Source organism: Arachis stenosperma, chromosome 3 (genome assembly GCF_014773155.1).
Source record: "Arachis stenosperma cultivar V10309 chromosome 3, arast.V10309.gnm1.PFL2, whole genome shotgun sequence".
NCBI lineage: Eukaryota > Viridiplantae > Streptophyta > Magnoliopsida > Fabales > Fabaceae > Arachis > Arachis stenosperma.
The window spans coordinates 25,023,043-25,034,490 of record NC_080379.1 but is presented as its reverse complement, the minus strand read 5'-3'; the positions used below and the strand labels follow the sequence as shown (position 1 = coordinate 25,034,490).

Here is an 11,448-nt window from a genome sequence, read left to right as displayed (position 1 = left end):
GCCACTGTATCTTGCTTCTTACCCTTCCATGACACAATAGAAACAATAGCTCGATATAGATCTCCTAGTGTCATATGCCCCGCTGTCCGAGAAACTAGTAGGCTCTAAATCTGTTTGAGATGAGAACATCAATCCCAATGCTGACTCATTCTTGAGATATCTGAGTACCTGTAAGGCTGCTTCAAAGTGCTTGTCAGTAGCACAGTCCAAAAATTAGCTTAGTCTTCCAGTAGATTATGTAAATTGAACAGTTCGACTAGATCTAATAACAATGGATTTATTGTTATTGTTATAAAAAAATCGGTTTAATCTAATTTATTAAAAAATTTAAAAATAACTAATTCATTAATATGTCTAATAATAATACTACATATAAGTATCTTTATAAAAAGATATTTTACGCGTGTGTACGGAGCATCCTCCCAATAAACAGTGAGTATATTTGTTGGATAAAAATCACCACAACTTGCATCATTCATATCATATCATTCCAGCCCGAGTTTCATTTCAATATTCTACCGCGTCCATTGAAGGTTGACTATAGAGCATTACCTAACCATTTTTTCAACTAATAAGTCACCCACCCCTATATATATATATATATATATATATATATATATATATATCTTATTTAATTCATTACTTAAAATCACACTACACTTCTAATTAATTATTATTTTTAACACGGGTTTGTTCTTTTTTTCTGTGTGTGTCAGAGTAGCTTGTAACCTTGTATGTTACAGCTTTTTTAATTTTCACACACTGATTTACATCACATTAGTCCAATATGTACCCAGCACAACATGACACATGTCAAGGACAACAATACAGAGGCACACACATGCATATGTTTTAGATTCATTCTCATGCAACAACACGTTCATTCAAGTGTGTTTTAAATGAGTAAAACTGTAACTTAGTGTTGCAACAAAATATACATTAGAATTCAAAACAAACCAATAATTATAAAATAGAAAGAAAGAAGAAGAAAAAGGTGGTACATGCCACCTAATTTTTCTTTGATTCGACGTTGTTTGATTCGTGTAGTCAATTAGACTTAGTAGGATAAGACTCTGTTGTTGTTGTCGTTATCGTCGTAGCTATCATAGGCTTACCCGTGAGGCTTCAAATTGCAGTGACTTTAGTGGTCTATCTTTGAGTTGAATTCTTGGATTGCAAAAATAGGAGTGCAAGATTCTCTCCAAATAACAAGAAGTGGTACTGGAACTTATGATGATGATGGCCATCCCAAAAGAACTGGTAAAACAAAAGATCCTCCATAGGACCATTATGTTGTAACCATTCCAATTTTCTAACTTAGGTTCTTGAGTTTGAAAAAATCCTGAATTTTTTTTTTATTTGTCCTTGTTTGCATCAAATTCTACTATACCAAGAACTCTAAGAAGTGCAGTGGCTCATATCATCACTGCTGTGATTGGTGCTGGTGTTCTATCTCTAGCATGGAGCACTTCTCAATTAGGATGGATTGCAGGCCCAGTTTCATTGCTTCTATTTGCAATTGTCACCTATATCTCTTCATTCCTCCTTTCAGATTGTTACAGAACTCCAGATCCTGTTTCTGGCAAAAGAAACTACTCTTACATGGATGCTGTTAGAGTCTATCTTGGTATATTAGTCTTTTAACACATCAATCACTCTAATTAGCCTCAACTAAACTATGCCATCATCATAATCATACCATAATCATAATTATACCTTCTAACTCAGTTTAGTGTTAGTTTAGGTAGTAAAAGGACATACTTGGTTGGCTTCCTTCAATATTTGACCTTGCATGGGACTTGTATAGCTTATGTTATTACCACAGCAAGCTGTATAAGGTACTTACTTTAGTGTTAGATTAATTATTAGCATCTTATTATTTTGTTTTGTGTTGCTGATATAGTTTTTGTTACAAATTAATGCAGGGCTATTCTGAAATCAAATTGTTACCACAAAGAAGGGCATAAAGCTCCATGTAAATATGGAGATACATTGTATATGATGCTATTTGGAGTTGTTCAGATTGTGATGTCATTCATACCTGATCTTCACAACATGGCATGCGTTTCAGTTGTTGCTGCCTTAATGTCCTTCACATATGCTACTATAGGACTTGGACTTGGCATCACAACAGTCATAGGTAAAAAGCTATATATATGTTATGATATTTGTTTAGAATGATAAGACTTTATATGGTTTGTGTTGTAGAAAATGGAAGAATTATGGGAAGTATAACAGGAGTAGCAGCTTCAAGTACTGCTGACAAATTGTGGTTAATCTTCCAAGCACTTTCTGATATTGCTTTTGCCTATCCATACTCAATCATACTCCCTGAGATACAGGTAATCTTAATTTCATGAAGATTCCACAAAGTTTTATGTTGGTTGATCTAATACTTGTATTTGTATTTGAGTTGAGAAAAGGACACTCTAGAGGCTCCTCCATCAGAGAACAAGACCATGAAGAAGGCCTCCATGATTGCCATATTCATCACAACATTCTTCTACCTCTGCTGTGGATGCTTTGGATATGCAGCTTTTGGAGATCAAACACCAGGAAATCTCTTAACTGGCTTTGGTTTCTATGAGCCTTATTGGTTCATTGACTTTGCCAATGCTTGCATTGTTCTTCATTTGATTGGAGGATATCAGGTACTACCAAATATTATACATTTAGCTAGCGTTTGTTTTTAGATACTAGAATTGAGATTCGGTAACTGGAATTCAATATCGTGTTTGGTGATCAGAAAATTGAAACTAAAATTTCAATCCTGAGACATAAAATTTTAGTCTCTTGAGTAACTCTAGTAAGTGGGGACGGAACTGAATTTTTTGACGGAGACTGAACTTTAATAACATTTTTTCTAAAAAATATTATCATTTTACTTTTCAAATTCCAAATCTATCCTCTCAATCTCAATATTTATCTTAAACTAAATATAATACTGAGATATAACTCAGTCGGTATATTTTATACCAAATACAATACTGAGACCTAATTTAATCTCGATCTCTAAGTCTCTGTTTCCAGTCCAGTTTTCCTACCAAACGCAGCCTAATATATACTTCTATTTTAGCTAATTGTTTTTAAATATCTCTATATACTTATAAATATGTGATGTTTATAAATTTGGGGTATTTATTATTCATCAGATTTATTGTCAACCAATATACAATGCTGTTGATAGATGGTGCCAAAGAAAATACCCAAACAGTGAGTTTGTGAATAAATTCTACAGAATGAAGCTACCAGCATTTCAAGTGAATCTATTCAGAATATGTTTCAGAACAACCTATGTTGTTTCCACAACTGGACTTGGAATATTATTCCTTTACTTCAATCAAGTTCTTGGAGTGTTAGGGGCCATAAGCTTTTGGCCATTGGCAATATATTTCCCAGTTGAGATGTACTTTGTGCAGAAGAAAATTGAAGCTTGGTCAAGAAAATCGATTGTTCTTAGAATATTTAGTTTTGTTTGCTTTCTTGTCACAGTGTTTGGTCTTATTGGATCACTTGAAGGAATAATTATTGCAAAACTTAGCTCATGAAATTAATTAAAGGTTCTTTGTTTAGCGTGTTTATGTGTCTAGTTTGTTTGCTTATATATTATTGCATTATTATATTCAACTTTCATGTAAATTCAACATACATGAAATTATATTGTTTGCTATTTATACAAGCAAGTGTAATGCTACAGAATTACTGAAAAAGAAATAAAGTACATGTGAGAAATTTGTATACAAATTTTGGATACGTATAATATTATATATATAGTATATAAAGTATTTGGGAGACGTTTAACTACCAATAAAATAATTGTATTTTTGAATATTTTACTCTTTTGAGTATTTTCTCTCCATTTTGGACATTGATAGTGAACTTAAATTTGTTTAAAAATTGAACAATTCTTTTACACATACATTTTTTTTATAATAAACACTATTTTAACATAAATATTTTTAATAATTAATAATTTTTTGTTTTTTAACTAAAAATAATATAAATATTCAATTAAGTAATAACTATGTTTTTATATCAAGCATATTTAGTATATGAATAATATTTTTAACCATAGTCGTGACCTATATATATATATATATATATATATATATATATATATATATATATGACTATGGTGGCTTTCAATGTGGTGGCTATAAATGTCTATACATTGATCTATCAATCTAACAATGACACATGGTATGATATTTTTTGTAAGGGTTATGTTAAATAATTAATAATTTTTTTTAAACAACATAAACAACAGACTTTAAAATTAGTTCAATTCAAATAAAATATACTATATTTTAAATTACTAACTTAAATTTTAATATTAGAATAATTATCTGCACACTTAATAAATTGAATATCCGATATATCTATTATTCACATTATTTAATATTTTCATTGTCTACTTATACTTTTTTTTGTAATTAATAATTTTAAATTTCACTTGACTAATATTAAAATTTAATTAATAACAGTAACTTTAGACTTCAAATTTTTTATTGCGGAATAAAATGATTATTTTAATTAAAAATAAAAGATATAAATAATTATTTATTAACGTGAGAAAAAAAATAATGCAATGTAAGTATTTTTAGATACTATTATTTTTTAAATTTTGGGCATTGGTAGCGACTCCTTTTCCGACGACGAGAGAAAACGATAAATCATTTTTTTTGTCAAAAAATATGATAAATGATCTAATTTTTTTCTTTTATTTACACACTCATAAACATGTCATTATTTATTAATAGAACTGAAACGTGCTTCAATTTTTCATTTTGTATGGTTAAAAATATTATTTTGTAAAATGTATAGCCACCATAACCACCAAAACTTGTGGCCACCATAGACTACACCACATATATATATATATTTGGTGTAGTAAACAGGCCTAGGCCCAAGAAAAAGATTACACACTAACTATGGGAGGCTATATCTTTGATGGGCTTCTAGCTGGTTTTTGGACAGGAGATTCTAACTTAACTATTAAGATCTAACAAAAAAGCCTATTAAGAGTTTCAGAGGCCCAAAAAGAAGGCCCCAAAAAAAGCCTTGTAAAGGTTTGTCGTTGCGCGAGCTGAGTTGCAGCTTCACTCACAAAAGCCACCCGCAGGCTGCAGCCACCTCACTCTGGCGACCTGAAACAAAATTCCAAACCATAAATATTTCAATTTTTTAAAAGGTATATTCAAGGTTCTGAAAACCGGACCAAACTGGTCGGTTCGTCCGATTTAATTGCGAATCGGCAATACAAGCGGTTCGGTCCTCCTATATTAATCACTGGAGAGAAAATCGGGAAAAAACCGGTGAACCAACTGAAAATCGGTCGGTTGGGCTGGATCGGTGACCGGCCGGTTCCTTTAAAAAAGTAAAATGGCGCCGTTTTTAATTGTTTGAAAAAGCGGAACCCAACCCGCCGACCCGGTGACCACCCGTGAACCCCCTCATAGTTATCAAACCCGGCTCGATTCGGCCGGTTCGACCGAAAATCCGGTCACCCGGTCATCTGACCGGATCGAGCCACTTTTTAAATTGTTTGTGCAACAGACTCAGTCGAATCCGGTTCGACCGACGGTTTTAACGCAAACCCGGTGACCCGGCCGGTTAATGCAACCCGGTCTGGGTCATGTTTATTAATTTTTTTTCCCTGAAACGGCGTCGTTTCAGACCCACCCCGCCCCCTCTTTTTCAGTGAAATGAACCCTAACTCCCAAAGGCAACCTCGTGCCCTCGTCTCTCTGTCTCTGCTCTCTCAACTTGGCGTCGGCAACGGGCAGCCTCTCACCCTCACCTCGTCACTCTCTCGAGCACGGCGCCGGAATCCCCTCACCCTCACCTCGTCTCTCCCCTCGTTGTCAGTTCGTCACTCTCAGTCTCTGGGTATCTCACCTCGTCACGCTCTCGTTCTCTCACTGTGAGTCCGTGACCCTACGTTCGCTTCGTCGGGTGGTGGTGGTCGTCGTCTTCTCAACTAGGTGAGCTCCAGTTTTCGATCCTGTTCTTTCTCTAGTTTAATGTTGATTTCGATGAATCTGGTTGGTGTTGAATCTGGTGGTTGTTGAATCCTGCGTTCAGCTTCTCCTTCGCCGTCAACTTCCTTCGGGAAACCCGATTTGGTGAGTTTCCCCTGGTCTTTCTGCTTCAATTTTGGTGCTGCATCAATGCACTTTGATTTTGTTGCTGAAAGTAATTTGTTGCTGAAAGTTGAATGTGTTGCTGAAATTTGTTACTGATTATCATGAACCTTGAATTTGTTGTTGACATGCCAAAATAATCACTTAGCTTAAGTTTGTTCATCTCCGAAAATCATTACTGGGTTTATTGAACCTTGAATTTGGTGCTGTTTTGCAGAATAATCACTTAGTTAAGTTTTGCTTCATCTCTCTGCCCAAGTGAGTTTCAGCTTTGGCCTTGTTATTCCTCTTTCAATTTCATTGCTTTAAATTATTAGTACATCTTGAATTTATTGTTGAAAGTTGAGTTTGTTGCTGAAATTATGATTAGCTAATGTTAATTTGCTGTAAATCATATTTGGAGAATTGGAGTTTTTTTGTTGCTCCCTGAAAGTTATCATGGTTTAAGTTTTTGTTGCTGCCTGAAAGTTATCGTAGTTATCATAGCTGAATTTGTTGCTAGAATTCTAGAAGTAGAATTTGTTGTCAGCTGTAAGTTGAATTTGATACTGAACATATCATAAATGTGGTTGTTGCTGAAAGGAAAATTTGTTGCTGGATAACTGAGTTGAGTTGAATTTGTTACTGAACCTTGTTGTTGTGTTGCTTAAAAAATGCTAAATCTTTTGTTGGTGTATGTTAAGGGATAAGAGATAAGAGAGTTGGTCAGTAACAAAATTAGTTTGGTACAGTTAGTTAGGGTTTGTTATTCTGATCTCTAATCTTTCTCTCTTTTCCAACTCTTATAAATGAAGCTCTTGCATCCCTCTAAGAGGTATGTAGAATTGATTCATTGATGGAAGAATAAGATGAAGTTAATTTAGTTTGCTAGTTTCATGTAGCTCTCTCTTCAAACTCTTCTTTCTTTGTTTCTGATGTTCTGCATAATGCAGTGTTTCTTATGGAAGATATAGATGCAAATCAAAATGAGAAAAATGTTGATTGAGCTCCAAATTTGTCCTATGAAGATATAGATGTCGATTTTAAGATCACTTGGACTTGATTTATCGATTGTGTTATCTTTTGCTTGTTCTTGTTTATTTAAATGGTGAAAGTATTTTGTACTAGAAACTAGTTTATTATCTCTTTTTGCATCATTAGTTATGTCTAAAAATTAATATTTGATTATTATTATGTTTGTAAAGACTTGCATTTTAAGTTTTAATACTTGATTTTAATTTTATTTATATAATTTGTTTTTTTTTAAATTATGACCGGGTCAACCGGGTGAATCAGTGACCCACCGGTTGAACCAATGACCTGGTGACCCAATCATATGACCGGGTTGATTGCCGGTTCGGTTCTGATAACTATGCCCCCTTCTTCCCCCATTCCCAAATCGCAGTCTCACTATCTCAGACTCTCACTAACCCTAGCCCTCTGAAGCATTCCCAAATCCCAGCCCAGTCGCCACCGCCGTCGCCGGGGTTTTCAGGTCATCAGCGCCATCGCCGTCGCCTGGTCTCTTCCCCCATTCATTCATCTCAGTCTCACTCCACACGTGAACGGTGAAGCCTAGCCCCTTCTGAAGCATTCCCAGCGTCCCCGCGGTCCTCGGGTCGTCAGCGCCACCGCCGTCGCCTGGTCCTCAGCACCGCCGCTTCGTCTTCGCTGGTCTCTCCCTTCGTCTTCGCTGGTCTTCGCTTCGTCAGCACCCAGGTGAGTGACTCCTCTGTTTCATCTTCTCTGTTTCATACTTTCATCTTCTATGTTAGAATGTATGGTTCTGATTCCATAACGCCTAATGTTGATGTTGTATTGTTTTGGTGTTTCGCTGCTTTGCAATTTTGGTGTTTTGCTGCTTTTGAACGCCTAATGTGTCTGGCTGTTTTGGTGTTTTCCAGCCAATTGATGTTTTTGTGTTGTGTTGAATGGCTGAATGCTATAGGCACTAGGCAGAATTGTGTTGTGTTGAATGGCTGCCAATGCAATGAAAATTTGGGATCAGCAGCCAATTCTGGGAACTTCGATTTCTGTTCAATTTCTTCGGTCTTCAATTTAGTGTTTTGCACTTTTGCTGTTCTGTAACTGTTAATTTGTTACCTTGTTTAATTTGTTATTCTGTTTTGTTAATGCTGATGTGGATATTGAAGCAGCACAGGATGAGGTGATTGTTAGGGTGAGTTGCCCTCTTGATTCTCATCCGGTTTCAAGAGTGATCCAAACATTCCAAGAGGCACAAATCAATGTTATTGATTCAAAACTCGCAGCTGCAAATGACACCATATTTCACACCTTTGTAATTAAATCCCAACAAGGATGTGAACAGCTCACAAAGATAATTTTGTTATACTGTTGGGGGATCTAAAAAGAGAAGCATTTGGAACTAGGGTAGTAGAATAATAGTTCCTATTAACTGTGTAGGACAACCAATTTATTAATGTTTGTTTATAGTATACACAGTTTATCATAAGTATTATTCCTGCAATTGTCAAATTATTTTTGGTTTTTGGTTGTTTAGTTTAATGATCATAGGGTTTATTTGTTCTGTCTTCTTTTTTCTTATATCCCATATGCCTTCTCAAATCTCAAGTTCCTATTCTTTCTTTCTTGTATTCTATCAACTTCTGTGCATAAGACATAAGAGGAAAGTAGTGATTAGTTATGTTTTTGTCACCTATAGAGAGAATCCTGTCTATATAAATTTTTATATTGTAATTGAAAGTTGTAGCATTATTATTATTACCTTGGTTTTAATGTTTAGGCCTTATGAAACATTGCAGTATATATAGTTCTTAGCCAAGCATCTGCTTCTTCTGGTTTTAATATTTAGATATGCTTTTATTACTATTTAACTTTTGAGTTTGGATTTTGATAAGATCATATGTATTTGGTTGATGATATTTTATGTAGTGTTTTAAATTTCGAAGATATTTTAAAATTTATATTAGACTATAATTATATTTTAGGATGTGTATTTATAATTTATTTATTATTCTATTCTAAAACGGTTTTTCTGGTTGAACCACCGGTTGGACCGGTTAGACCAGTGAACCAGTAAACCAGTGACTAGAGCGGTTTGATGACCGGTCCGGTTTTCTGAACCTTGGGTATATCTCTTCTCTTCTCTTCAATTATGAGCATGAAATGAAATGAACTAATTAATCAACCAAATCGATCATTGTTGCAGAGGCCACGTGGCAGTGATGTATTTGTCGAGAACGTTTGGGCGAACACTGTTCGCCGCAGCTGCTAGATCCAGAACCTATGCTTCCTCCGCCGGAACCGCCACTGCTGCCGGCGACAAACCCCGCAACCCTCTTGAGGAGTTCTTCGAGGTTGACAGGGACATGGAAAGTGATAAACCTATTGTATATGGTATCCACTTTGCGCTTCTTTCTCTTCCTTCATTTCCATTGTTATAAATAACACAGGGTTTTTGTTTGTTTTCCAAGTTGGTTCTAGCTATAGAATTTGATTCCCACCATAGGTAACTTTCACTTGTTTTTGTGGTTAGTTAACTCACTAAATTGTATCCAAATCAAAGCTTATATCTACTAATTATTGTGCTAATTGGCCTAAACCTAAACTTGCATATAGAATACTCGTGAATTGCTATAATTATTTAAAATTGTGGTTGCTGTAGCAATTATTGTGTTTTTTCGGTTTGGGATGTAATTGCTATTGTGATTGCATTGCAGAATGCACCACCATAGCAATATTGCTGCGCAATTGCAGTTGCAGACTGAGTTAAGATCAAATGACCAATGATAATAACAAAATTCGAAAATGTTAACCGAAAGTACATGATTTCACTGTGTTTGGATGTTCATTTTTGTTGCTAGTGTGTTATGAATGTGGTTTTCTTATTTGCAGCTATAAAAGAGGTACCAATTATGCTCTAGTGATGGGTTTGTTGGTTAGTTACTTGGTTTATCTGCTGTTGTTAGGTCGGGGTTGGAAGGCCTCCGAATTGCGTTTGAAGTCTTGGGATGATCTTCATAAGTTATGGTATGTGTTGTTGAAGGAGAAAAACATGCTCATGACTCAACGCCAGATGCTCAATTCCCAGAACCTACGATTTCCTAACCCAGAACGCATCCCCAAGGTATACATATACATATATATGATTTCTCTACTTGTTTACATTATATGTGGATACTTCATAGAACAATGGTTATGGTGATACTTTTGTGGTTTGAGTTTAATTTTCATGCACTGTGTAATTATTTTTGCTAATATGACGTTATGTGATTGGATGCCCGTGTAAAATGGTTTTATCCTGACAGTACATCAAAATTAAATGGTTTTCTCGTAAGAAATGCTTGCATAGGACAGAATACAGATTAGAGAGAAACCTAATGTTTACTGTTAAACTCTGTTATTGGAGTGGGAAAGAAACACTAGGTGATTAGTTTAAGTGTTTTTTGTTGAGAAGTTTGTTTGTGAAATCAGGTACGGAAGTCAATGTGCCGCATCAAGCAAGTACTTACAGAGAGAGCAATAGACGAACCGGATCCCAGGAGGTCTGCTGAGATGAAGAGAATGATAAATGCTCTCTGATGATTCACAATAGAACATTATTGAGAAGGACTTTTGTTTTTGATGGATTCTTGGTTTGGAAGCTTTGTTTTTGCAACAAGTGGTTTACATTGAGATGTACCAGAAAACTATTGAGGCTATTCAACATGAAAGATAAGCACGTATGCAGTATCTATATTCTCTGTTACATCGTTATTGGTAGTTATCTAGGTTTTGAATTGGGAATGTCTCATATATTTTCACATATTATAGGAACTATTAAACAATCCAAGGCATTAATACTTGCATGTTCTTACTTCTTAGTTCTTAGAGCACATTAATGCGTGCTATAGGCAGCAATAATTTACAAACTCGTTTACTTTAGGGGAAGTGTATGCAGTTTTCGGTTACATAAGCTTCGATTAACACGGTGTGCTGAGTACACTTTGAATAGTTCTGGATTGATTAGTCAACGCAGATTACGTGATACTATTTCGTACTTGTGCCAAACCAATAGTGGTTCATAGACTTACACGTTCAGTTTTATAATTACTGAAAAAATTTGTATGGGTTATGTACTTGATAAGTATCCTCGATATTAAAAAGATAAAAATGCTAGTCTTAAAACGTTAGGAATAAACTAATATCCAGCCATCGTTGAAAAACAAATTAAATTAAATGAATAAACAAATAAGAAATATTAAAGGGTTATCAGAATCGATTGTTTTTTGCTATAATTTTTAATCATTAATTCAATTACTTTAGTCTAATAATTTAACAACATCTTTTTAATACATACTTTTAA

At 34.8% G+C, this 11,448-nt stretch overlaps 2 protein-coding genes across 13 annotated transcripts; both read left to right on the top strand.

The window, feature by feature from the left end:
* The first annotated feature begins 826 nt into the window (after positions 1 to 826).
* Positions 827 to 3,629, top strand: LOC130969903 (probable amino acid permease 7). Of its 2 annotated transcripts, none has more exons than XM_057895814.1 (7): positions 827 to 1,260; positions 1,395 to 1,627; positions 1,745 to 1,838; positions 1,926 to 2,140; positions 2,239 to 2,342; positions 2,424 to 2,651; positions 3,153 to 3,629. In XM_057895814.1, the coding sequence occupies exons 2-7, from the start codon at positions 1,603 to 1,605 to the stop codon at positions 3,546 to 3,548; spliced, it is 1,062 nt and encodes a 353-aa protein (XP_057751797.1). In that variant the 5' UTR covers positions 827 to 1,260; positions 1,395 to 1,602; the 3' UTR covers positions 3,549 to 3,629. The 2 variants fall into 2 exon arrangements, with proteins under 2 accessions (XP_057751797.1, XP_057751796.1); XM_057895813.1 differs by having other exon boundaries at positions 829 to 1,260; positions 2,209 to 2,342.
* Positions 3,630 to 5,724: 2,095 nt separating this feature from the next.
* Positions 5,725 to 10,959, top strand: LOC130968509 (uncharacterized). Of its 11 annotated transcripts, none has more exons than XM_057893823.1 (8): positions 5,725 to 5,984; positions 6,085 to 6,125; positions 6,361 to 6,401; positions 7,569 to 7,841; positions 8,279 to 9,232; positions 9,313 to 9,500; positions 10,073 to 10,230; positions 10,578 to 10,959. In XM_057893823.1, exons 6-8 carry the CDS (start codon positions 9,329 to 9,331, stop codon positions 10,683 to 10,685), a joined length of 438 nt encoding a protein of 145 aa, XP_057749806.1. In that variant the 5' UTR covers positions 5,725 to 5,984; positions 6,085 to 6,125; positions 6,361 to 6,401; positions 7,569 to 7,841; positions 8,279 to 9,232; positions 9,313 to 9,328; the 3' UTR covers positions 10,686 to 10,959. The 11 variants fall into 11 exon arrangements, with proteins under 11 accessions (XP_057749806.1, XP_057749801.1, XP_057749805.1 ...); XM_057893818.1 differs by having other exon boundaries at positions 7,528 to 7,841; XM_057893822.1 differs by having other exon boundaries at positions 7,419 to 7,841; positions 9,168 to 9,232.
* The last annotated feature ends 489 nt before the right edge of the window (positions 10,960 to 11,448 follow it).

Bases quoted from the DNA above. Each gene is read 5' to 3' on its own strand.
- LOC130969903 (XM_057895813.1), top strand. From the start codon at position 1,603: ATGGATGCTGTTAGAGTCTATCTTG. The intron at 2,141-2,208 runs GTAAAAAGCTAT...TTTGTGTTGTAG, and splicing joins TGGCATCACAACAGTCATAG to AAAATGGAAGAATTATGGGA. The intron at 2,652-3,152 runs GTACTACCAAAT...ATTATTCATCAG, and splicing joins ATTTGATTGGAGGATATCAG to ATTTATTGTCAACCAATATA.
- LOC130968509 (XM_057893827.1), top strand. From the start codon at position 9,329: ATGTATTTGTCGAGAACGTTTGGGCGAACACTGTTCGCCGCAGCTGCT. The intron at 9,501-10,072 runs GTATCCACTTTG...TGCTGTTGTTAG, and splicing joins TGATAAACCTATTGTATATG to GTCGGGGTTGGAAGGCCTCC. The intron at 10,231-10,577 runs GTATACATATAC...TTGTGAAATCAG, and splicing joins ACCCAGAACGCATCCCCAAG to GTACGGAAGTCAATGTGCCG.